Source organism: Cynocephalus volans, chromosome 4, assembly GCF_027409185.1.
Source record: "Cynocephalus volans isolate mCynVol1 chromosome 4, mCynVol1.pri, whole genome shotgun sequence".
In the NCBI taxonomy this organism is placed as follows: Eukaryota; Metazoa; Chordata; class Mammalia; order Dermoptera; family Cynocephalidae; genus Cynocephalus; species Cynocephalus volans.
This window is the reverse complement of record NC_084463.1, coordinates 87,115,231-87,142,936: the sequence shown is the minus strand read 5'-3', so window position 1 is coordinate 87,142,936 and position 27,706 is coordinate 87,115,231. Positions and strand designations below refer to the sequence as shown.

At 36.5% G+C, this 27,706-nt stretch overlaps 1 protein-coding gene across 3 annotated transcripts in view; it reads right to left on the bottom strand.

Moving 5' to 3' along the window:
* GRM5 (glutamate metabotropic receptor 5) overlaps window positions 1-27,706 on the bottom strand; it is a 496,288-nt gene that overhangs the window by 117,545 nt on the left and 351,037 nt on the right. For all 3 annotated transcript variants that reach the window (XM_063095387.1, XM_063095388.1, XM_063095389.1), the window contains exon 3: window positions 16,380-16,615. In XM_063095387.1, the coding sequence (XP_062951457.1) occupies window positions 16,380-16,615 (236 nt within the window). The remainder of the gene's footprint in view (window positions 1-16,379; window positions 16,616-27,706) is intronic.

The following is a 27,706-nucleotide window of genomic DNA, read 5'->3' as shown; positions in this document are numbered from 1 at the left end:
AACATATCTATCACCTTAAGCAGTTATAATTTTGTGTGTGTGTGTGGTGAGAACATTTAAGATCAACTCTTTTAGCAAATTTCAAGTATGCAATAGAGTGTTATTAACTATAGCCACCATGCTAAGCATCAAATTTCCAGAACTGATTCATCCTACATAACTGAATGTTTGTACCTTTTGACCAACATCTCCCCATTTCCCCCACCTCCCAGCCCCTGGCAACTACCAGTCTACTCTCTGCTTTTATGAGTTTGACTGTTTTTTTAGATTCCACACAGAAATGATGAGATCCTGTGATATTTGTCTTTCTGTGTCTGGTTTAATTTACTTAGCATACTGTCCTCCAGTGATCCATGTTGTCACAAATGGCAGGATTTCTTTCTTTTTAAAGGCTGAATAATATTCCATTGTGTGTGTGTGTGTGTGTGTTTGTGTGTATCTATATATCACATTTTTGTATCAATATATCTGTCTACAGACACTTAGGTTGTTTGCATATCTTAGCTGTTGTGAATAATGTTACAATGAACATTGGGGTGTAGGCATCTCTTAGAGATACTGATTTCATTCCTTTGGGTATACACTCAGAAGTAGGAATTCTGAATTATAGAGTAATTCTATTTTTCATTTATTGAGGAACCTCCATACTGTTTTCCATAATGGCTATACCAAATTACATTCCCACCAACAGTTGTTTCTTTTTCTCCACATCCTGGCCAACACTTGTTATCTTTTGTCTTTCTGATAATAGCCCTTCTAACAGGTGTGAGGTGATACACCATTGGGGTTTTGATTTACATTTTCATGATGATTAGTAATGTTGAGAACCTTTTTGTATACCTGTTGGACGTTTGTATGTCTTCCTTTGAGAAACATCTATTCATGTCCTTATTTTATTTATTTATTTGTTATTATTTTTATTTATTTATTATTTATTTTATTTTTATTTATTTATTTTTTAACATTCAGCAATAAGCATTTATTGTTTATGCCTGGTTTTGGTGGGGTTTGGCTAGATGGCTCTGCTAATGTTGGCCAGACTTGCTCACATTCTGCAGTCAGTCGGCTGTTAGCAGATATCAGCTGGCCTTGGCCAGGGCACTGGGATTACTCACTTCTGTTCCACATGTCTCTCATCCTCCAGCAGGCTATCCAGACATATTGTAATGGAAATGGAAAAGGAGCTTCCATGAGAAATATACATGGACTCTTGAGAACTAAGCTCAGAGCTGGCATACCTTCACCTCTACCTCATTCTTTTAGTCAAAGCAAGGCGTATGGCCAAAACCAAGGACAGGGAATAATGTCCCACCCTCAGTGCAAATGAACTGTAAAGTTAAACGGGAAAGGACAGTGGTACAGGGAGAGATGAAGAATTGAAGCCAGTGATAACAGTCGACTACAAATATCCTCATATAACAATAAAAAACCAGAATTCTGAACTGCAAAGATGGAACCAAGACATATTTTCAGATACTGAACTAGGTAACCAAACTGCAAGATGTTTATTTTTTCTAATAATTATCTAGCCCAGACATTATTTTTGAAACTCCAGTTTTATTGTTATTATAATTAGTTAAATATTAGCTTGAGGTAAATAATATTTATGCTGAGAATGAATTGACTTATTTCCTTTCTAGGTATTTTTTAGTCAAGTGGCCTGGTAAAACATTTTTATGAGCTAGTAAAGGCTTTGAACTTTTTTTTTGTTGTTGTTATGAATATTCATGAGATACAAAGCTGATTGTCACCCCTTGTGCCCATGATGTGGGGGCCAGATTCATACGGGCTGTATACCCATTACCACAAATTGCATTTGTACCCCATGTCCCCCACCCAATTATCCTCAACCTCCCTCCCCCGTACCCCCTTCCCATGGGACGGGCCATGCACTGGTCCCTTGCGATGACTCACCAGCTTCTGAGTTGCTCCTTTCTTTCAGTTGTTGTGGCTCCTTGCTAGTATGTGGGTCCACGAGAACACTATTAGTGGTGTTGCTGGCCTGGGGGCCACCAAGGCCCTCTTCTCCCCTGCTGCCTCCAAGCGACTCCATCTGAAGGGCACAGCTGCGGCTTTTGCTGGCTCCTGCTCCCTGTGCTCAGCAGTTCCAGCCTGCAAGTGGCCGGGGCTTGAAATGGTCAGAGCGGTTTTTTCTTTCTCTCATTGTGGCTTCTTCACCTTCATGAATCCGTAGGTCTCTCCTCCTCTTCCCCTGAGCTCTAGAGTCCCCAGCTTGGCTGTCATTGTTTTTTTTATAGTTGTAAATAAGTTGATTTGTGGGAGAGATTGACACTGGGGACCGTCTGGAAGTCCCAAATCTTAAAGAATAAAGTAAAACTGTCTTTATTCACAGATGGTATGATTGCCTATCTAAAAACTCCAATGATAACTACAAAAAAGTTCTTGTAAGTTTATTAAATTTCTGTGATACAAGATCAATGTACTGAAATTAATTGTATTTCTATATAATAGCAGTAAAAAATCAAAAATTAAAATTAAAAAATAATTTTTTCGATATCCACATTCAACAGAATGAAATACTCCCGTTTGCAGCAACATGGGTGAGCCTGGAGAAACTTAGGTTGAGTGAAATAAGCAAAGCACAGAGGGATAAATACTGCATGTACTCATATGTGGGAGGTGAGAGAGAAAGAAGGAAGGAAAGAAAGACCACAGTAGTGCATTGGACTTGCAGAGAGAACATTCTATGGGCTACAAAGTGGAGTGTGGGGCAGTGTTTGCAGCATGGGCGGTGGGGGAGATGGGCCCACCAGGAAAACATTGGGACACAACAAGGACAGCAGATCTGCACCTCAGTCAGCGTAGGACCTCTCAGAGGAGACTGGTCAGGAATATAGAATTGCATGGGATGCAATTTGATGAGAACACTAAGGCCTAGACCAGAGTTTCTACACAACTCAGGTACACTGGATCTCTCAAGAACTGGAAGTATCCATAAAGTCAAGCATTAAAACCTGTGCTGTACAAAAAGTCTTCTCTAGAGAATCAGTAGCAAAGCAGCAATTTAGCTCAACCACAGAGCTCAAGTGCAGGTCCCCACAGGAAGTTCCCCCATTTTAGAAGTAAGCAAAGGACAACAAATTAGTTCCAGTGCAGAGTTTAAGTGGTGGGAACATCAAATAATCCAGTACAGAACTGAAAGAAAAAAACAAAGTACCTGCATCCAGAGACAAAGTTTCATATTAACTAGTAAAGGTCTCATGTCACCAAAGAACACCTATAACACCTAGAAGGACTCAAAGTCCCCTGGTCTACCAAACCAGAAAGGGGAGAGGGCTGAAGGGCCTCAGCAATGCCCCCCCCCAATACCCCCAGCCAGTCCCGAGGGCCTCAGCCACATCCCCCAACATGCGCAGCCAACCCAGAGATGACCACCAAGCCACCACGGAAAGCACCATGGGCTCTCCCAAGCTGGGGTGGTGGGGGGCCTTGGACCTTGGCCATACCCCCCGATACATGCAGCCAGCCCAGCAGTGACCCACCACCCACTGAGCCACTGCAGGAAGTGCCCTGGGCTCTCCCAACCCATGGTGGTAGGGGGCTGAGAGCCTTGACCACCCCCCAACATGTGCAGCCAGTCCAGTGATGACCACCAAGCCACAGCAAAAAGGGCACCATGTTACCGAGCTGGGATGGTGGGGGGTGAAGGCTTTTGCTACAACCCTCTGACATATGCACCCAGTCTGGCAATGACGAAGCCACCACTGGAAGCTCCCCAGTCTCCCCAATGGGAATGAGGGGAGTGTCACAGGCCCTCAATCCCACTCCTCTTCCTTCCTCCTTCCATCGCATTTCCTATCCCACTCCCCTCTCCCTCTCCCTCCCAACTACTCCACGACAGCATCCTAGAAGGTAAAAAATAATATTAATAAAATTACATTAAAAATTTTTTTTCGAATATATTTTATTTCTTTTCTTGACATTTAACTGACTAGAACCTCTGGTGGTGAGAGCCAACCTCTTTGCATGATTATAGGGAAAATGTTCTTTAATGGGTTTAAAAGGTTTCTGCTTATTCCTAGTTTGCTGGGAATTTTATTAGAAATAATTAGATTTTGTCATTTAAAATTTTATAGGTTATTAATACAGTATGTTGCACTAATCAATTTTTGAATATTAAGCCAACTTTATATTTTGAGATAAATCCTACTTGGTCATGATATATTAAACTTTTTACTGATTTGCTAAAATTTTATTTAAAATAGTTACATCAATTTTCATGAGGTATATTGGTCTATAGTTTCGTTCCCTTGCCATATCTTGGTCTGATTTTGGTATCAGGTAATAACGTCCTTATTGATTGAATTAGCAAATATCCACACCTCTTTACTTTTCTGGTGGAGTTTATGCAGAATTTATATCAGTTCTTCCTTAAAAATTTGGCAGCAATTCATCACTGAAAATATCTGGACCTCGGATTTTCTTTAGGGGAAAGTTTTTAACATCAAATTAAATTTCTTTAATAAATATAAGTAAATATATTTAGGTTGTCTCTTTATTCTTCAGTAAACTTCGATAGTTTGTGAAATTCAAGAAATTTTTCCATTTTAGCTAGGTAGACTAATTTATTGGAATAAAGTTGTTCATAATGTTTTTTTAAATTTTCCATTTCATATCTGTAGAATCTGTAGTGATGTTACCTCTCTCATTTCTGATACTGGTAGTTTGCATTTTTTCACTGTTCTTTTTCCTGATCAGTTTGTATTTTCAATTTTATTGTACTTCTGAAAGAACTGGGCTTTAGTTTCATTGATTTCTTCCCCATAATACTTCTCTCTTCTGTTTCATTGATTTTCACTCTGATCTATTATTTTCCTTCTTCTACTTTTGTGTTCAATTTGCTCTTCTTTTCCGAATTTCTTAAGGTAGAAGCTGTTGTCATTGGTTTGAGATTTTTTTTTTTCTGGTATAGCCAATTAGTGCTATAAAATTTCCCCAAACTATTGCTTCAGGTCTTTGAACTGTAAGTTTTTTTCTGTCTGACTGCTAGGGACAGACACTATTTCCTGTCTGTATAATTGCTAGGAGTACTGTTCTTTCTAATCCTTTTCGGTGGTTCTTTTCCAGGTCTCAAGTATTATCCTAACACTTACGTGTGATCAATACTCAGCTGAATATTCAAGAAGGAAACTCTGCACTTCTCCAGAGTTCACTCTATCTTCGGTTCTCTCCTCCCTGTTCCTGTGCTCTGCAAACTGTAGTTCCCTTGGTCTCTCTGAACTCAATCCTGTCTTCCCATCTCAGAAGACTCAGCTCATTCATTTCTTATCTCTTGAGAATAACTATCCTTAATTGCCTATGTACAGTGTCTTGAAAACTGCTGTTTTATATATTTTGTCTGGTTTTATTGTTGTTCTTGATGTTATTTCAAACAGGAGAGTAAATCCAGTCTCTATTTCTTCCTCTTTATTAGAAGCAGGCATTTTTTTTTTTCATACGTTACCTTATTTAAGCCTCACTAGAGTCCTGTGAATTAGGTATTATCATTAATAATTTTTCTTACCTTATATGCAAGGAAACTGAATCTCAGAAAGGTCAGGTAGTAGTTGTAGGTTGAGTTTCTTTGTATATGTGTTTTGGATTTAAATCCAGGGCTTTTTACTGTGCACCTGTGTGTCTCAAGCAACCAATTCAACACATATATCAGGTCTTTCTTTAGCTTATTTTAAATATGTTTAGAACATTTCGAGTTAAAATTCCAGTGCTGTAGGAGTTTGGAAAAGTTGATTTATTTCTAAATCAAGGGCTTTCTTCTAGGATCCCTTTGAGTACTTTTTTGATGGTGGATATTCATCATCGAAAATAGCATGCTCTAAACACTTACTTAGATGGATAATTACTCTCCTTTCTTGAACTCTGAAATTCAAATAAGAAATGACTCAGATTATTTGTCTCAAAACTTTTATATCTTGGACCTTGATCTTGCTCTATACTCCATTTCCTTAAAGTGGATTTTAAGATGGAGAATTTTTTTTTATTTTTCTGGCAATGAAAAGTATCATAATATAAATAACCCACAAGAATTAGATTAAACCAACACTACCACATAGAATTCTAATTAACTTAATTCTTCAGCTCATATAAAGACAAGTGGGCTTCTGCTCAGGAGGTTTCATCACACACACTAGGAGAATGTGATCAAATTTCCTCATCAATGTATTTTATTAATATTGTTCTAGCATAGTCTTTCCTAATGTATGGTGCTAATCAGTATTACATATGAAGGTTAGTTCAGAGTAAGATAAAGAAAGGGTAAAGCTAGGTCAAAGAAAGGTATTTAAATTCCTTTACAGAGGAGTTTGTCATTTTTCCACATGCTGATATACACTAATTCGCTAAAATATGGATAGAAAATAATCCCCAATATATGTAACCATGGAATCCTTTTTCACACTGAATTAACGTTCTTTCCAAACACAATCTTGAAAAAGTTAATGTAGTGCAAGGTTAAGGAATCTCTAATCTGGGTGTTAGCCACTGCCCTTAGTTTATTTTATTTGGTCCTTACAATATTATTCCTATAGTCCAGCTACTCTCACCCAGACAATTATTTTTTCTCAATGGATTCTTTTGTTTTTTTCTTGTCATGTTTTCAGTTTGAGAGGTGCTCAAGTGTTCTGAGCAATGGCTAAACCACTCATGAAATTTTATAGGGCAAAAAAGTAAAATTCCGATGCATATGGAAATATCCTCTCACTAATCTCCCTCAAATCCTAGTTAGACACCAGAGAGAATGTGGACAACCCGAGCAGGAAACATACTGCAACACTTCCAAGCTAGTAGAACCAACCTTTTTGAATGCAGGAAATGCTTTAAATGCAAAAACATTACATTCACTCCACAAATGTTATTTGCACTTTTAGCACTTTTGACTTAGAAAACACAAAGCGACAGCAAACTACTGTGATTTCAGTATTTTTTAAGTTAATTTATAATTTGTTAACTGCAATAGTTCGTGCATATACACAAGGATATGCAAGGTATGGTTCAGTTCACTGACTATGCTCAATCACATACGGATTCCAGACCTAAGCAATAAATTTATGGTGACCCATGGGGCCTGCATTCCACAGATTGGGAGCCACTGTCCTAGGTCCTCTAGCTATTGTAAACTACCTATGTCTAAGAGAAATAAAGTCTCATTTATCTAACAATATTTATCAAACGTTGATTTATATGCAAGGCACAGTGCTAAGAATTTGGAAAATAGAGATGAGTAAGACAATTCCTTTACTTGAGAAATTTATAATTTATTGGTGAAAGATAAATATAAAATCTCTACATCATGGTGTACCAATGTAAAAAAAATCTATTTATATGTTGATATAATACAGTGGGAAAAAATTCTATTGACTGTAGCTGCCTCTGTGGGGATGGTGCCATTTTTTCTCTGGAGTAAATGACTTTCTACATGGCAAAGTAAATTTACCCGAAGCTTTGGATTCAAACGGTGAGCACATCCTCTCCATGGGTTGAATTTTTGAAGGAGACAAGGATGCAAAGAAACAACAAAACAGTTCTACATATGCAATGAAGAGATACTTATTTTGGTGTGTAGAAATGCTAAGAGAAGGTTATTGAGAAAGAAAGGGAGAAGAATCAAGCAACATGGTGGGAAAACGCTGGTGGGGGAAGTGGGCTTGTGTGGGGAGAATGCTGTGGGGAAATGTTAGACTGGAAGAAATTCTTTTTCGATATAGTGGCCAAAAGACTTTTATTGGAGAGAGGATGTGGTTGTTAAAGTCAACTCTTACTAAAGTAAAACAGTAACATTGAAAATTCCAAAAATTACAACTATACATGAATTTTTCTCAAAGTAAACACGTTCTAATAACCACCAACGGATCAAGAAACAACATTCGTACAACCTCAAGAAAGCCTTCACACACACACACAAAAAGCCTTCACACCCCAAGCACTTTTATAGTAGTTTGGTTCACACATACATGCCTGGGTGAGGAGTTACGAGCATCAAAAAAAGGGAGTGGGATGAATCTGGGTTCAATATCTGGATTAGTTTGTGGCCAAAAAAAGACAAAAGATAAAGGAAGTGAAATGTGATAGAAACAAAGTTACAGTGAGAACAGGAAACTGGAGTGATTAGAAATCATGAGAATGTAAGTTTCTTGGAACTGACAAATACCTTGAGGTGGGCTTTTCACTCAACAAGAGTTGTTACCATGTGCAAAACCACAAGGACTTAAATGGGCATACCACTTTAAAACGCAAGATCACAGTCTGTGAAGTGGCTGGAACACAGATTTTTAGGGCCTAAGGATTAGAAGATGATACTTGAAAAACATAAATGACTAACTTGAAGAGTTTTCACTGGAGCAAAGGAGTTTGGGTTATTTTTTTAGACATTAGAGAATCTAGGAAGATCTTTAAGAATGGAACATGAGATCTGATCTTAGGTGGGAAAGATCTCATCACCTGTGGGGCTAATTTTCAGCATAGAATGGAGGAGAAAGAAACTGGTATCAAAAAGGTTAGATAGGGAAATAATTATAATACTTGAGGTGAAAGATAATGAAGAACTGAACTACAACAGTAGTACAAACATGTGAATGTGGGCAGCAATGAAAAGGAAGAACAGATGTGGAAAAAGCTCAAACAGTACAAAGAGTAGATGTGGAAAATGTTCAAATTAACAGTATTTGGTCGCCAGTTGAATGTGAGTGGAATAGGTGAGGATTACTCACTCCTACATCTTGGGAGACAGGGTGTGTGAGTATTTTATTTACTGAAACTAGGAATACAAATAGGAGGAACCTAATGTTTGGAGTGGTGGTTATGGAAGTGATAATGTTAATTTTTGATACAAAATGTGGGGAAAATAGGATAATTTAGTCAGGCTCCCTGGACATTTCTTGTAAACAAGTTCTGTGTGGGTGGAGTTAGTGTGCATGTGCACCCATGTATCTTTCTATTTAACTGCTTTTGTGTGTTCTGAAGTTTTGTGAAGCAGGCTGGTGGCAGAGAGGTGGCCTCTAAGGAGAGCATGTTTACTCTGCTGGCAGCTGTTCAGTTTCAGTTTTTCTTTGGACTTTGCTGGTAGCAGTTGAGTTTGTGAGTTTGTCTTTGTACTGCCTAGCTCTGAGACACGTGTGTGCTGAATAAAGACTATTCCTTCTTCAACCAAGGCTCCAAGGACCGTTTTGTCCAGTTACCTAGCTCATAGACCTGCATGTGAAGGGTTTGTGAACAGGCTTGAGGGGTCCGTGAGCTCGAGATCCTAGCCCTAGCTCTACATAGAAGTTTGAGATGGTAGGACATCCAGTTAAGAATGTCTGTGTGTTAATGTCATAAATGACATGCCTGGAGGTGACAACAAGAAATCATAGAAAAGAGACAGTAAATGAATGTCCGTGGGTGACAGAGTATGACTGTAAAGGAAATAGTCCTTAAATTTATTTAAAAATAGAATAGCATACAGTTATTAGGAAACAATTTTAATTTAATTTTCTGTAGCTTTTATTATTGGTTTAAACACACAATTAGAGAAGACAAATTATATTCTTAATATTTTAAATTTATTATTATTGTTATTATTAATTAAATTAATAATTTAAGACTTTCATAATTGTGCAATTTAAATAAAAGTTACTGAAATCTGGCTCACTGCTAATAGTAAAGATGGATTCTATTAATACCATATAGTTAAAACATTTAAAACATTTAAGGACTATAGTGATAAACTGATTTAAGTTTTAAACGCTTAGAAGAAAAACAAAAATTAACAAAACTATGAACATTTGAGACAGAAATGGCAGTCTTTATTTACACATCAAAATTGGGATTCCAGGAGTAGTGACAATTAAGAATAAAGAATAAACGAGAAACTTCTGGTGTTAGGTAGGATGGAGAAGAAAGCTACTTGAAATTCCTTCATTGAATACATGGAAAGGCCAAAGAAATGAAAAAATAAAAATTTGTAAAGATAGTGACAATGTATGGAAGCAACAAAGACAAAATGAACACAGAGAGGAGACCTGCAAACATGAGCAGGGGCTCATCAGCTGCTCTATTGCCTGAGCGGGTTTGCAGGTTCTGACTGCAAGATCCAGGCTGAGAACCTACCTTGGTTTAAATGTAGGGACGGTTGCCATAACAAAGTGCCACAGATTGGGTGGCTTAACACAATAGAAATGTATTGATTGTCTCACAGTGCTGGACATTTAAGTCAGGTGTCAGCAGTGCCCTGCTCTCTCCGACACTCTCAGTAGAATTCTTTCCTACCTCTTCCTGGCTTCTGGTGGTGGTCTCGATCCTGGTTCCTTGGCTTGCTGCTGTTTCAGTCCAATCTCTGCCTGTGTCATCCTATGCTGTTCTTGTGTTTCTGTCTCTGGGTCTCTTCTCCTCTTTTTATAAAGACACCAGTCATATTGAATTAAGGGCTCACTATATTCCAGTATAACCTCATCTTAACTAACTGCATCTGAAATGACTTTATTTTTCCTTCTCTTTTTTTAATGGTTATGAATATTCATGAAAGACAGAGCTGGTTGTCACCCCTCGTATCCAAGATGTGAAGGCCAGATTCACACTGGCAGCTTGCCCATTACCACAAATTGCATTTGTACCCCATGTCCCCTCCCCCAATTATCCCCCCAATCATCCGCCTCCCCCTTTTCCCCCTCCCACTCCACTTTGTATCCTAAGGTATGTTCTCTCCCTTTGCAAGTCCTTTGCACCACTGTGGCCTTTCTTTCCTTCCTTCTTTCTCTATTAGCTCCCACTTATGAGTGAGGACATGTGGTATTTATCCCTCTGTGCTTTGCTTATTTCACTCAACATAAGTTTCTCCAAGCTCATCCATGTTGCTGCAAATGGGAGAATTTAATTCTTTTTTATGGCAGAGCAGTCTTCCATGGTGTATATATACCATGGTTTCCTTATCCAGTCATCTGTTGATGGACATTTAGGTGAATTTCATGTCTTGGCTATTGTGACTGCCTCTATTTCTATATAAGGTCATATTCTGAGGTTCCAGGAAAGGACATGAATTGGGGGTAGGGTGGGCAGTAATTCAACCCAATACTGGACACTATTGGAAAGAGGAAATAGCAAAGCTTTTGGTTATAGAAATAATCTAGTATGACAATATATAAACTCCAGGAGCCCTAAATGCATGATTGCCATTTTCTATCATTACTTGCTGATTGTGGGGGCTGCACAAGAGCATCGAGATTTTGAAGAGAAAGATTTAAATCTCTCATGGTTTTGTAATATTCAGAAATAAAGCTCCACTTGAGGAATGGAGACTGCTTAAACTTCAATTCACCTTCTCCTCATTTTTTTTCTCTGAATCTCAGAGAGAAAAAAGAAAAGACAACCCAGTGAATAAGTCATTTGTGTGACACAGTTAAATGCTCTAATACAGGAGTAACTGGGTACCAGAGAAGAGTGGCGAGAGAAATGCAGCAGAAGGAATGTTTAGGGAAATAAAGCCTGAGAATTTTTCAAAACTGATGTAACTCCTTAGTCCACAGGTTAAGAAACTCTGGAAACCCTAAGAAAGAAATCATGGTTGCCTTATAATAGTCACTTAACTAAAACTTTTTTTTAAAGTAATCTTAAAAGCCTAGAAAGAAAAAAAATAAGATATAGCCATTAGAGGAACCACATTTAGAATGATGGCTCGCTTAATGAAATTACGGAATCCAGGAAAAAAAATGAAAAGCCATTTTTAAAGAAAAAACTTGAAAAAAAAAAAGAAACGAAAACCTGTCAATATGGAATATTATATTCAGTGAAAGTATATTTTTTTAAAATGTAGGTAAAATAAAGATATTCTCAGTGAAATACAGGCTGATATAACTTATTGGCATTAGCAGTAGACCTACGTTACAAGAAATACTAAAGGAATTTTATTTTTTGGCTGAAAGAATCACAGATAAAAGCATGGAAGTACAAGAAGGAATGAAAATCATGAGAGTGTGCCTATTGGCCGTTTGTATATCTACCTTTGAGGAATGCCTATTCAGCTCTTTTGCCCTTTTTTAATTGAGTTACTTGTTTTTTTGTTGTAAAGTTGTTTCAGTTCCTTGTATATTCTGGATATTAATCCTTTGTCAAATGTAGATTTTGCAAATATTCTCTCTCACTCCGTTGGTTGTCTTTTAACTCTATTAATTGTTTCTTTTGCCGTGCAGAAGCTTTTTAGTTTGATATAATCCCATTTATTTATTTTTCCTTTGGTTGCCCATGCTTTTGGGGTCTTATTCATGAAGTCTGTGCCCAGTCCTACTTCCTGAAGTGTTTCTCCTATGTTTTCTTTAAGGAGTTTTATTGTTTCAGGATGTATATTTAATTCTTTAATCCATTTTGAGTTGATTTTAGTATATGGTGAGAGGTATGGTTCTAGTTTCATTCTCCTGCATATCAGCATTTGGGAAATGCAAGTCAAAACCACACTGAGATACCATCTCACCCCAGTTAGGATGGCTAATATCCAAAAGACCCTGAACAATAAATGCTGGCGAGGTTGCGGAGAAAAAGGAACTTTCATATACTGCTGGTGGGACTGCAAAATGGTGCAGCCTCTATGGAAAATGGTATGGAGGTTCCTCAAACAATTGCAGATAGATCTATTATATGACCCAGCTATCCCCCTGCTGGGAATATACGCAGAGGAATGGAAATCATCAAGTCGAAGGTATACCTGTTCTCCAATGTTCATTGCAGCACTCTTTACAATAGCTAAGAGTTGAAACCAGCCCAAATGTCCATCATCAGATGAATGGATACAGAAAATGCGGTATATCTACACAATGGAATACTACTCAGCTATAAAAACGAATGAAATACTGCCATTTGCAACAACATGGATGGACCTAGAGAAAATTATATTAAGTGAAACAAGTCAGGCACAGAAAGAGAAATATCACATGTTCTCCCTTATTTTGGGGAGCTATAAATAAATAAATAAATAAATACACAAATAGACTGGGGGGGAGGGAAGAAGACACAACAATTACAATTCCTTGAAATTGACATGACAAGTGAACAGATATGAGGTTGTTGGGAGGGAGGGGGAAGAGGGAGGGGGAGGGAGGTTTTGGTAATGGGCCACAATAATCAACCACATTGTATATTGACAAAATAAAATAAAATTTTTTAAAAAAGAAAATCATGAGAGTGAATAAATATAAGACCATTGATCACTTAGGACAACAATCAAAACCAATACCTGCAGTATATATAATGCATATAAAAGTAAATTAAATGGTAATAGCAAAACAAATGTGGGGTAAATAGAGTTAAATATTAGCAAGATTCTTGAACATGAAGAAGAACCAACTTAAAATAGTTTGTATTAAGTTAAGGACTTAAGTTGGTTCTCTCTATTTGGCAATTTCTATTGAAAACTCTAAATGAATTATGCTGAGATGAAACAAAAATGTTAAGGAGGTGAGAGAATAGAATAATAAAAAGTTATTGATTAATATAAAGGAAAGCAGTAAAGAAGGAATTAAGAAACAAAGATCAAATCACACAAATAGAAAACAAATAGCAAATGAGAGATAACGGAAAGCCAAACTTCTGATTGTGAAACTTCACAATACATGTATTTGACAGACTCCTACCCGTAGGATAGGAAGAATTCTTAAAATAGATATTAGAAAGATAATAAACTCAAAGATGTGTTCAAAAGACTCGAATAGACACTGCAAAAGAGGATATCAACTTTTCAATAAGCATATAAAAAGGAGCTTAACTTTGTAGTACAGCATAGAAAAGCCAATCAAACTCATAACCTGATAAAACCACACACTGAATGTCTAAAATATAAAACACAAAGTAGGTGTTGACAAGAGGTGGAACAACCTGAACTCTTACACATGCTAGGGATGAGACGCTAAAAGAACATTGGAGTAAATGAGGATCTAGGGTCAAAAGTGGAGGGTAGCGAATATTTGTGTATCTGTTACTCCATTTCATAGTCATGCAGAAATGGTTTTAAGAATTACTTTACCTTGTATCTTTGACCTATGTATTGGTGGTGATTTTTTTAAACCTATCATATTCTGTTTCTTTAGTACAGTGTATAGGTTAAACTCTAGACAAATCTGAGTTCAATTCTAAGTTCCATTGCTTAATAGTTATATGACCTCGAGGAAATTATTTTCAGTCTCTAAATCTTGATTTTGTTAATTTTACTGTTATGTACTTCCCTCCTTAAAAAGAATAACAGAGGTGTTACATATAGTGTGTCCATGTTTATGTACTAAACAACATCTGTTGTCAGATAAGATTCCAATGGGGACTACAGATTGTTTTGATTGCTACAGTAAGGAATAGATTCTGAGCAGAGAGATAACATTAAGATCACTTGAGAGACAGAGAGCTGCAGCAGCAGAGTCAAAGGGAGGATTTTACAGAACAGTTTCTATAGAAATAATATTTCCATGGAAATCAATTAAAGAGTTTTTCAAGATTGTTACAAAGCAAGATCTCCAGGAAAGAAAGAGTTAAAGAAACAAAGAACTATTTTTTAGAGGAGGCATTTCAGACAAAAAGGAGTGGAGAAAGAAGACATTAGTATAGAAGGTGCAGACCAACTGGAAGAATTCCCTTAAACACACTGGTTAGGGGTTGTCACCAACTGCTTGGTTGAAAGGAACTGGAAATGAGATCAGAACTACTGCTTAATCTTTATAACTCCTCCAGTGTAGTTCCATATAGTAATCTGTACACAAATATAAACCATAACCAGAGAGACTCCCCAAATCTCAAGAGAGGAATATAGTCTGTATCCTTCTGAAACTGGACAGAACTGTAAGAAATATGAAATTAGCTACAAAAATTGAAATTGTAAACTATAAGTGATACTGCTATTAATTCTCACATTTTTTTCCATGAAAATAAAAAATTTTAAAAAAGGAAATAATAAACATTTGTAGATTTTGGACATGAATTACTAGGATCTGAAATGAGAGAGAAGCAAACATACACTAACACCACACTTCTGTGATTTCTAGATTTCTTTGACCAGTGCGATATTCCACACTCCAACATGCCCTGCCAACCCCACTATCCAAATAGAAAGGTTGCCAAGTTCTTGTTTTTCCAAATAATGACATTTAAAAACATTCACAAATCACCATTTACTATCTCCATCATTTCACAAAGGAGGAAGCGATACAAAAAACAGGATGAACATGATCTCAGGGGAGAATGCTTTATGAAGAACTCACTACATTGTTTCTACTTTCCTCATTTTGGTGCTGGTATGTGATAACCTCTCTGTAGACAGGAATTGGTTCATGAATGAGGATTTCAAACCCACTGCCCCAACGCACTCTGGTATTCCAGCATCATGGATGAAGGCACCTACGCCACCAACTAAAACATGTTACTCCTATGCAAATGCACATAGGGTTCTTGTTATACAATGTGGAATAAGTCAGGCTCAACAAACCCCTTACTAACTTTAATAAACCATAACCTGTATAAGCATATTTACAAGCGTGTGTGTGTGTGTGTGTGTGTGTGTGTGTGTGTGTGTGTGTGTGTGTGTGTGTGTGTGTGTGTGTGTGTGTGTGTGTGTGTGTGTGTGAATATGGGACCTATAGGCCTGCCTGCTTATTAGAGTTAAGATTTTCTTTGGACATGCTACAAATAACGCTAACTAAACCCTTTGTTTAAAACTTCTTATATCACTTACAATGGTGAATTGCAACTTTTTTGGCATAACTATCTCTCTTCCTAGACACTAAACATTTGAAGGTAGGAACTAGTATTACCCATTTTGGTGCCCTTACAACTAAAGCAATATTTGGCACATTGTGAGCCCTCATAAATACTTGTTGAATGAATGAATGACTCTGCTCAGGTTATGCTCCCTAAAACATTATAATTATACATTAAAAATCCTTGCTATTATTTTATGATGTATTGATGGAAGTAGGAATTGGATCCACCCCTTCAACATTCATCTATTTATTCTTGAGACATATATGAAACTCTTACTATGTGCCTCCACTGTGTTAACAGCTCAAGATAATAGAAAAGAGCAGAATGTTATTCCTGCCTTCAAGGAGATCAAGAATAGTTCCATTATGGAGCACACATGATCCTTTTAGCACAGTGCCTTAGAGAAACATATTCAATTTCTTGAAAGATATAAATAGAAATAATCTAATCATTTTAAATCTCAATAGAGTAAACACTTGCTCCGATATGTTTTTCTCAGTGAGAATAAAACCTGTTTATCACCGTAAGTGGCAATACCCACTCTATTTATGTAACAGTCCTTCTCTTTAACAAATTGCAGCCACTATCCCCATGACATGGTTTACTTAAATCGGAACCTTTGCCTTATTCATTTTAAATGAAACAATAAATCTGCTTACTATTGCAAGTCTTGTTGTATTTGCTGTTCTCCTGTGCAAACCCTTCCAGCCGGCACTGAAAACGATGCTGCCAAAATTCTTGAAACCAAGGGTTTCGGTGGTTTGTTTCTGGCCGGAGCTTCAGATAATAATCATCAAACCACTTGACATCAGGAGATTGGAGCTTGATTGTGATTCCTCCAACAGCTTCTCGCTGATATCCATCTGTCACATCATACCTGTCAGCCCAGCCATCACTGTGGAGAAACAAAAAAACCCTCAGCTTAAAACAGGTATCTTCTGAGCAAATGAGTCATTTGCTTTCTTTTTGAAAAGATCAGCCATTAAATGTCTACTTCAGACCCCATGATGGTCCTGCATTATATACCCAGGCATTATAAAAATAACGGCTTGTTGGAATTAAAAAGTGCAATAAAACCATGGAAACTTTGGGTCTAAGAGTGCTAGAAGGCACTCATCTCACTTACCTTGAGCTACAGAGAATAACCTAGTGCTTTTCGCAGAATTTCTCTGGTTGCAAAACACAGCATGTGCATGCAGTCTCCACGATATCACCCTTCACACCATTTACTAGATGTTTAATAGTGAATAGTTAGGTCAGGTTAATTTTCAATACATTCTTTTCTTTTACTTTATGATAATAATTATAATGATCATAAAATAAGAATGAAAAAATATTTCTCAAATATGCCTAACATCAATTTAACCATCTATGACAGGGTATTCATTTTTATTTACATTTTACAAATGAATTATAGAGTGGTTAAGAACAACTTGCTGATTATGGTCATTCTATTAAATGTTGATTTGTCAGAGGCGTAAACATAAATCTTTGTTGTTCATAGTCCATATATTCTTTCCTAACCCATGGAACTTCTCAAATGCATTTAAAATACACATTTGAAATATTTTATATTAGAGTGGTAGAAAAAACATCTTAACAATGGGCTGTCAAGGATGGTGACAGGGATCTCACTCCTCAGCATTACTGTCATTGTATGCACTGATCACTCAAAGTAATCTAGGAATTTTAAAATAAAAAGTTTGAAATCAGAAAGTTCATATTATAATGGTTTAAAAGAGTATAACAGAATGAGAAAAAGGATTCTAAGCATATTTGGAAAATACATGATATACAACATTGAAGATACAAGGTGTGAAAAGATATTTATTTCAAATTTGGGTACACTCTAGGGAAGCCAGGAAAAAGGAGACTCTGACTTGTCCCTCTTCCCTCTTCTCTCCCACTGGAATACACACAGCTTGTGTTGTGTGTTTGCTGGGACCCAGTAGTGCTATCTTTCCCTTGATGTGATGTAAGTGCTGTTTAAGGAAATATAAAGAAAGTCAAGGGAAAATTGAACAATAAAAAAAAAAGTAACAACCAAAAGGAAAGAGAGAGATGGAGGGACTAGAGGTGAAGAAGAGAATGGAGAATCCTGAATGCAAATCAGGAAAGTGTTTGGAGGTAAGCTGAGGGTAGGGACAGTGGGCACAGGGGAAAAGGTGAGGGAAGAGATTTACATTACCAATCACTGTTTACTTCATCGATATTCAGATATTTCTATTTAACAGAATGTTAATTTATTTTTGTTTTCGTTTCAATGCATTTTTGTCCTTAACATTTTGAAACATTTTTTATCTATTAAAACTTAATTGATTGAACACATCTGTGGGGTACGGGTTTGAATATCCATTCCTGCATGCAATATGTGATGCTCAAATCAGGATAATTAGTATATTCAAAATTATACAATGTAATCATTTTTGTGGCCCTTCACCAATTTCTTGCTTAACACTTTTTTCTAGGCAGCAAGTTTGATCCAATATTTTGCATACAAAACCAGTGCCAGGAAAAGTATTATACAAGTAATTAATTAAAATAAAACAGAAACAACTACAGATAGATCTTCCATACGATCCAGCAATCCCACTTCTGGGTATATAGCCAGAGGAATGGAAATCATCATGTCAAAGGGATGCCTGCACTCCCATGTTCATCACAGCTCTGTTGACAATAGCCAAGACATGGAAGCAACCTAAATGTCCATCGATGGATGATTGGATAAGGAAACAGTGGTATATATACACCATGGAATACTACTATGTCATAAAAAGAATGAAATTCTCCCATTTGCAACAACGTGGATGAGCCTGGAGAAACTTAGGTTGAGTGAAATAAGCAAAGCACAGAATGATAAATACCACATGTACTCACTCATAAGTGGGAGCTAAGAGAGAAAGAAGGATGGAAAGCAAGACCAGAGTGATGTGTTGTACTTGCAGAGGGAGAGAACATTCCTTGGGATACAAAGTGGAAGTGGGGAGAAGAGGGGAGGGAGAGGGAGGTTGGAGATAATTGAGTGGGGGACACAAGGTACAAACACAATTTGCAGTAATAGGCATGCTGCCAGTATGGATCTAGCCTTCATATCTTGGACACGAGGGGTGACAATCAGCCTTGTATCTCATGAATATTCATAACCAATAATAAAATAAAATAAAACAGAAAGCATGCCCTTTTTTTTAGTATGCTCTGCTATACCAAATGTGACATAAAAACTGGGAGTTGTTTCAAAGGTCATAGATTGCTCATTAAAATATCACAGGTGATAGAGATGACTTGAGATAGATCCTAAGGCATCAGTGGGTGGAAGAGGAGAAAAAAAATATAACCATTTCTTCCTTTAAGCTCTCCTTGAAAAGAAGATGTATCATTAAAACTCATCTGTGGTAAAATTTCAAAAAGTTTTGTGGCAGATAAGTGAAAATAAAAAAATGTTTTAAAAAAACAAAAAAAACAGTAACGCAATATGTTTTGCCCCAGTATTGAATCTGGTTTCTTCACACATTATCTTCCCTGAAGTTTCTCATTTTCAGCACCAGAAGATTTTATTTAAAGCTGAGAAGTTGAAATGAAGTGGGCTTGTTTGCCTCATTTTCTCCCTCTGTTTTGGAGGGTTTATTGTATCACGGATACAAGAGTGTGGGTCTCATTGGCACTGAGGAGATGCAGGGGCGTGCTGCAAATGGGACAGGAAGCTCTCTTTGTCAGCAGAGCCCCATTCTCCAAGGAAATGGGAATTTAAATTGCTCCTTTGTTAATGTTAGCTCGCTTTTATGTAACGCTATGATTATGAATATTACATAAGAAGTGTAAGATTATAATGGTCCAATTTACCCTTCACAATTCATTCACTGAATTTAATGGGGATTGTAAAAAGCCTATTTTGGTGAACTTTTTTGCAGGTAATATTTCCATAAAAGAAAAATGTGAGGAATAGAGTGTTAATTTACTCATCTGTCATCTTCCTCTATCTTTTTTCCCTCAGGTATCTAAGTTTAAAAATTTAGAAAAAGATGATGTTTTCTCAGTAACCTTATAAGTTAGGGTTGTCAGTTTAAAATAACTTTTGTTCCAGGTGTTTGCAATCAAAAGCAAAATAAAAATCATGAAGGAGTTAGTGTGGAAACAGAAAATCCCAATATCTATGTTTTACAACAAGGTCATTCTATTTAAACTCATTAGAGACTATCTGCTTTGTAAGTTCCAAGAAAGGTCATTTGATCCTGGCTAAGTTAGTATTGACTTTAGGTTATTAAATATTAATATTTTCATAAAAATGTGCTTTTAAGATTTGTGTTAAGATGATAGGGCATCTCTGAGTGAGCAGTAATAAATCCAAAAGTAAAATGAAACGACAAAGAAAACTAGAGCTTACCTTTCTACCAACTAATGCTTTCCATAACTTTGATAGAGTGGATCTTCACGATCTGGAGCCACTTTAATGCTTCGGATGACATATATTTTACCAAAGCAAGTTAAAAAAAAAAAAAGTGGAAGCTAGCAAAACAAACTAACATTTATTATCCATCCATCCATCCATCCATCCATCCATCCATCCATCTGATTTTTCTTTCTTCTCTCTGGTGGGCATTTTGCCCAACTCCCCATAATTCGTTTTATTTGATATACAGTTGATCCTCATTATTTATGGGTTCTATATTTGCAAATTCAGCTACTTGCAAAAATATATTTGCAACACCGAAATTAGTACTGGTGGCATTTTTGTGGTTATTCACAGATATGCACAAAGTGGCAAAAAATTTGAGTCTCTTGATGTGTGTGTTCCCATCTGAGTTTGAACAAGGTGACCTTCTGCCTTCTTTTCTGAGTTCTCATACCGTAAACAAATATCCTTTTCACAGTCTATTTAATCCCAGGTTTTTCACATTTTTTGTGTTTTCTGTTGTTGATTTTGTTGTTTAATATGGCTCTCAAAAGTACTGCTGACGTGTTCTCTAGTGTTCCTAAGCACAAGGGGTCTTCAAAAAGTTCATGGAAGGATTCATATTATCTTTTAATTCAATTCTTCCATGAACTTTCTGAAGTATCATGTTACATAGAAAATTCATATAGTTGCACTGAGGCATGAATAAAGTGCTATGTTCTGCAAGTTCGACATGAATGAATCAACAATATGTATTAAATAAGGTATCTTTAAACAAACACAAATAAAAGAAAGGGTATATATTAACTATTTGATGAAAATATTGTGACTAGAAGCTCACGGGAACCTAAACTTGTATTTCCTTTAGGAACAATGGCCAGTATTCACGAATTTAGTGTTTGGTGCATGTTTCTAGAAAATTACTGTGAATAATGAGAATTGAATATACACACAGTCTTAATCTGGGTGTTGTTTTAGTCAGGCTACTAATCTTTCTGAGGTTACAGAAATAAAGTCACTAGGACATTTGAAATAGAGAAAACCTTAACTTACTGAACTTGGCTTAACTAAAGGAGGCATCTTCATACATATGTACCCATTCTCAAAGCATCTACAGGAGATATTTAGATTCCTTTAAATCTTCCCTGCAGACATTTTAAGCACATGCTCATCTAGCAAGAATTTACTTTCATTTTCTTCCCAATATTGCAGTACCAAAGATATCAACTCCTGCTCTACAATATACCCTTCCTCCTTTTTCCTTTCAGCCCAATTCCCACTATTTCTCATAAGTAGCAACTCGTGAAAGTGTAATTTTTCTTGATTTTCTTTATTTTTAAGAAAGTTCTTGTTTAAAACAAAATCGACTCAAATTTTTCAGCTAAAATTTAACTTGTATATCTCTACAATCTTCTTTCTTTTCTTCAACATTTGTTAAATATATACTCATCTCAGACTAAATTATGTTGTGGCAATAAACAGTCCCAAATCTCACTGGCATAGAACAAATGTTTATTTCTTGCTCAGCGTTTATGTTCACTGCAGGTGGCCTATGACTCTGCTCCATGCCTTCTTAATTCTGAGATGCACTCTGAAAGAGCAGCCTCCTTCTGGGACATGCTGATCTTGTAAAATGGAAAAACAGAAAGCATAGGGGAAGCATGTGATGGTTCTTAAGGACTCTGCTTAGAAGTGGCATGTGTCACTTCTGTTCACATTTCATTGACCAAAACAAGTCAGATGGTTAAACCTGACCTGAATGGGGCAGGCATCTGTGATTTTTCCCACAGAGAAGAGTGCTGGATATTTTGAGGGAGATGTGATCTACCACATTTACTATGTATTGAAGTTGTATTGAGGAATTTGTTTCAGACACTACCCTCTAGGAGCTCACAGTCTAGTGGAGGGATGAGAAAGGAGGACAGACATATATATATAAATGACCATATGCAAATGACTATTGTTATAGGCATGAACTAAATGCCGTGGGAGAACAGATGAATAAATAATTGACTAGCTCTTCATGGGAAGATAAGATCTGAATTAAATTTGAAAAATGTGGTTAATAGTGATAATAGCGTTTTAAAATATTTTCTAATAACAAGAAGATATTTGTGAATCAAGAAATATTGAACATTAAGCATCATAGCTATGTAGGGTGCACAGGATAGTGAAGTAATGAGAAGGCAAACTGAAAAAGATCTATTGTGAATGTTGTTTTGTGCCATCCCAAAGGTTCTGGACTTTATCATGCAGGTAATGGGAAAGCCAGTGGTGGCTTTAAAGGTGGGCAATGAATGATATGACAAGATGAATTTTAGTAGCAGCGTGGGTGACAGATCAGAGCAGTTGGAGATGAGTGTTAAGGAATCAAGTTAGAAAATGTGTTGCAATGTTCAAGGAAACTGATGAAAACAGAATTAAAAGGGGAGCAGTAAGAAGGAAGAGCCATATTTGAAAGGGATCCTGAAGTAGAATACAGGACTAGATGTGTGGGGAATAGAGGATAAAGGAGGATTTTTATGGTTTTGGGAGAATAGCAATGCCCATGTCCAAGGTTGAAAGATACAGGAAAAGAATTTGGTGTGAAAAAGGAAGAAAATGATTACAAGTTGGATCTTTGATGATCAAATTTGCCTTTTTTAAATTTATAGAGTGTATTTCTTACTTTGTTTGAGGTAATAGTCCATGAAGTAGGCAGTGCTGATATTACGCACCTTTATAACAAACAAAATAGAATGGCATGTTCAAAAACAGGGCGAACATATTCTCTCTTTTTTTTTTTTTGCAATTTTATTTATTATTTTAATTGATGTAATACGTAGTATTTAGGTACATGCATACAATGTGTCATGATCAGATCAGAGTAATTAGCATATCCATCATCACAAACATTTGTTATTTCTTAGTGTTGGGAACATTCAAAATTTTCTCTTCTAGCTATTTTAAATTATATAATAAATTGTTAACTGTAGCCAACCTATGGTGCTATGGAACACTAGAACTTATTCCTCCTGTACCACTGTAATTTTGTATCTGTTGACCAACCTCTCCTTATCCTCCCATCCCCCCTACCCTTCCCAGCCTCTAATAACCTATTCTACTTTCTACTATTCTACTCTTTACTTTTATGGAATCAACTTTTTTAGCTTTCCACATATGAATGAGAACATGCAATATTTATCTTTCCATGTCCGGCTTATTTCACTTAACATAATGATCTCCAGGCTCATCCGTTTGCTGCAAATAGCAGGATTTCATTCTTTTTATGGCTGTATAGTATTCCGCTGTGTATGTATACCACATTTTCTTTATCCAATCATCCATTGATGGACACTTAGGTTAATTCTATATCTTGGCTGTTGTAAATAGAGCTGTGATGAATATGGGGGTGCAGGTATCCCTTTGAAATACTGATTTCATTTCCTTTGGATACACAAGGGTACTTCAAAAGTTTATGGAAAACTGGAATTAAAAGACAATAAGAATCTTTTCATGAAATTTTTGAAGATCTTTCATATACCCAGTAATGAAATTGCTGAACCATATGGCAGTTTCATCTGAAGTTTTTGAGAAACCTCCATAATGTTTCCATAAAGAATGGACTAATTTACATGCTCTATCTCCTTGCCAGCATTTGTTATGGCTATCACCATATTTGTCTTTATATGCACTCTAGCATTTCTTTTCTCCTGGGTTTCTACATATTTTCTACATATATAACAATTTTGAATGTTAAAAAATATAGGTTAACAAATTTCTTATCTGTGGTTCCAGTACCATATTAGCCCACTCTATTCTATTATGGGTATGTTTTTGTATGCTGAACAAATAGCTGTTGCCACTCAAAAAAAAAAAAAAAAGAAAAGAAAAAGTAAAAGAAAAAGAATTACAATTATAGAACTGTAAAGACATGGTACTCCATACCATTATACCCTTTTAATATAAGTATTCTAACTTTAGAATTACTATTTTTATCATTCATTTTATTAAATTAATGATATATAAAGCAGATCAATACTCTTAATTATAAAATAATTATAGCAGAGTTTACAGGTAATGGGTTTAGTATCAAAATCTTTTTCTGTTAGAATGTGGAAGCCCCTGAGGGCTACAGGCTAGCAGGAATAAATAAAAATAAATCTTGGAAAATTATGAAAAAAAAGTTTAAGAATGATTGATTGTTAGAGTAGAGATGCTATATAATTTAAAAATTTGTCTGCTTTATCAAAATCGAAATCTTTAAGATGCAGAAAATATAATTTTTTCTCTTTCCCTCATTTTCTGTCAATATATGTTTTGTAATACATGTGTTTTGTAATTTACATAATATAAGTGATTTCTATGGAAAACAGAAAAATACATATACCTTGAAAATTGCATTGAGTGATACTTTAGTACCAGTCTCAATGTTGTATTCATTCCAACTCATTAATTCAGTAAGCACCGTGAACACCTCTTCTGTGTCAGACACTGTGGTAGGTTCCAGTTCATGCCCTCAAGTGGCCAGTAGTCCATTATGCATGACCTGCCTAAATGGGCACTGCCAACTTCCAGCACATTGGGTTTTCTTCATTTATCCTTCAAACTGAACATCCCCTTTCCTTTTTACTCAATGTTTTCGAAAACGGTACAACTCATTGGGTTTCTAGTCACTGAATTACCATTTATTGAAAATCACATTCCTGTCTTGCCTCCTTAAGATTATTCCCTAATCACCTCAATGAGTATCCTGGGTGTTTCCAAACTGTTAATTCCTACATTTATAATCTCTTGATTTATTTACATGGAAGGCTAATCACATGCATTGGGTATGGATTTCACTAGTTGAACTGTCAAGGGGCAGCACAGTCATTTACTGTACTCCATAGAGTTCTTGCAGAGGCATCTCATTGCGCTACCTGCCATAGGAAAACAAAATAAATAGATTACCTCGAAGTTTATTCCAAAAGAAACAATACTAGACTAAAAATGTAGGCATCTGAATGACTATTCCTAGGAGTTAGTTGTCATTAAATTTGTGTCAGGAGATATGAGCATGTTGGAGAAGGGGGCATGGGGGAGGTTTCAGGCACACACAGTTACTGTTGCACTGAAATCTTTAGTTCTGCTGATCACGATGATATCAATACTGCTGAGACTAACCAAAAACATGAAGTCTATCAGAGACATAACACATTCATTCTTGTTCCCCAAATATGTTACCCTTTTATACCTCCCAACCTTTCAGTTTGCCATTCTCTCTGCACAGAGTACCATTCCCTCAACTCCTCACATTTCGTGGTTTAATAAAATCTCGTTCATCTATCAAGCAGACGGACTTCACTTGAATACCACTTATCAAAACCTTACTCAAACTCCCCTGGGATAGTTCCTTCCTCTGCACTTCTAAAATACTGTAACATTCATTCCTTTACTCACTGAACAAATATTGTGTAATTAATATTCTAAATATAGTGGATATAGTAGTGAAGAAGAAAGGCAAGATTTCCATTCTTCTAGAGGTAATATTATGATGCTTTCAGTTTGCAATTGTCATCAAATTAAAGTTAGGTATATTTATTTCTGCTTTCCCCAAGTAAACCACATATTTTACGTTTTGGCCATCTTTGTCTCCTGATGTTTGTTACACTCTCTGTCACATAGTAAGCACTTGAAAAATGTTTATTTTAACTTAATAGAAAATTAGACTTTAAAAGGCAAATTTCATTCACACAGAATTCTTTTCAGATAACTACATTTAGTCATTTTTAATTGAAAAACAACACTGTTGTATGTGGCTTATAAAATTACTCTGAAATGCCGAGTTGATCCCCTCTAGAAAGGTCCTTTTCATTCTTTACTTGACGCCACTAAGGTTAATGTGTACATTCATTAGTCCGAATCCAGCCTTTTTTTTTTTCCCCAAAATCTGTCCACAGCCCACATAATTATTATGGAAATTGCTGTTCTACCCACATGTAATCATCATCTTGCCAAATCTCTTACCAATAGCATTTTAACAGGTATTATGGGATTTTTTAAAAATTTTAATAGTGGGAGTCTACTTACTACTTGACTGTCTTAATATAATATTCCCCTGTTTTACCCCCTGGTGGAGTAGGAGATCTTAGGGTTTCTAAATAATAGTGAGAAGCAAGGAAAGATATTGAGATTTTAATTAAAAGTTCTTATGAATATACATGAGTTAGCACTAATGAATTAATTCCCAAAAAAGCAAAATGTAGAATTGTTGAGAAAAAGGTGAGGTTATTGACTGAAAATCATCTTATCTCTGGGGTTTGTAAATCTCAGTTTTTCTTATTTCCAAGGACTTATTAAGGATAAGTAGGGGTGTATTAGAATTCAAAAGAAGAAAGAAAAGTCAGAAACCTGAAATTTGCTATGTGTCTAGGGTCAGGTGATTTCCATTTATGACTTTGCCTAATGCTCTACATGGTTTAGAGGTAATATTATTAGCCCTAGTTTTACAGCTGAGGAAACTGAGACTCTGAGGGATTATGTAACCTAATCAAAATCCCAGAGCAAATATAGAGGTGATACAAGTCCAGATCCTGCTAATTCCAAAACTCTAGCACTTTCCATACTTCATAGAGCCTACTAAGTAATGATATACAGTGATGATAGCACTGAGGAATGTTTCCTAAGGGATCTTATTTAAGATTCATGTATTGGAGGACAGAGAGAAGAGTACAGGGCTGGGAATGCATAGGCAGGATTCTAAGGTGGCACCCCAGATTCCTGACTTTTGGTGTACACACAACACTCCTAGTTACTGTCAGACACTAATCTAGATACGTGTTGCTCTAAAGGGATTTTCAAGGTGTAATTAAACTCCCCAATAAAGTGACTTCAAAATAGGGAGATTATCATCCTCTGTGGGCCTGACCTAATCAGGTAAGTCAGGAATAGGGGCTGGCTTTTCCTGGGAAAAGAGATTTGAACATGAGAGGGATTTGACGTAAGAGAGCTACAGGAGAATCTCCACTGTTGGCTTTGAAGATGAGAGCAGCTACATGGTAAGGAATGCAGGTGTCCTTTTGGAGCTGAGAGTGGCCTCCAGCTAAAAAGCAGCAAGGAAATGGGGATACGGGCTGATATGGATTGAATTGTGTACCCCAAGTTTTATGTATTTGAAGGTTGATCCCCACTGTGACTGTTAAGAGGGTGGAAAATCCTATCACGGTCATTGAAAGGTGGGGCCTTGAAGAGGTGCTTAGATTGCAAGGACCATGCCCTAGTTCATGGGCATGGTTCTGAGGGCTTTAAAAGGACAGCACGTGAGACTCTCTCTGCTCCGCCATTCTGCCATGTGAGACCCCTGGGTCACTGTCACCATCAACAAGTCCTTTATCAGATGTGTTCCCTGCACTCTGGACTTCCCAGCCTCCGAAACTGTAAGCAATAAATTTTGTTTTCTAACAAATTATCCAGTTTCAGGTATTCTGTTATAAGCAACAGAAACAGAATAATACACAAGCTTACATCTGAAAGAACTGAATTCAGCCAAAAACTTGAATGTACTTGGAAGCAGATTCTTCCACAAAGCTTCCAGAAAGGAATGCAACTTGCCCAACACATTGACTTCAGCCTATT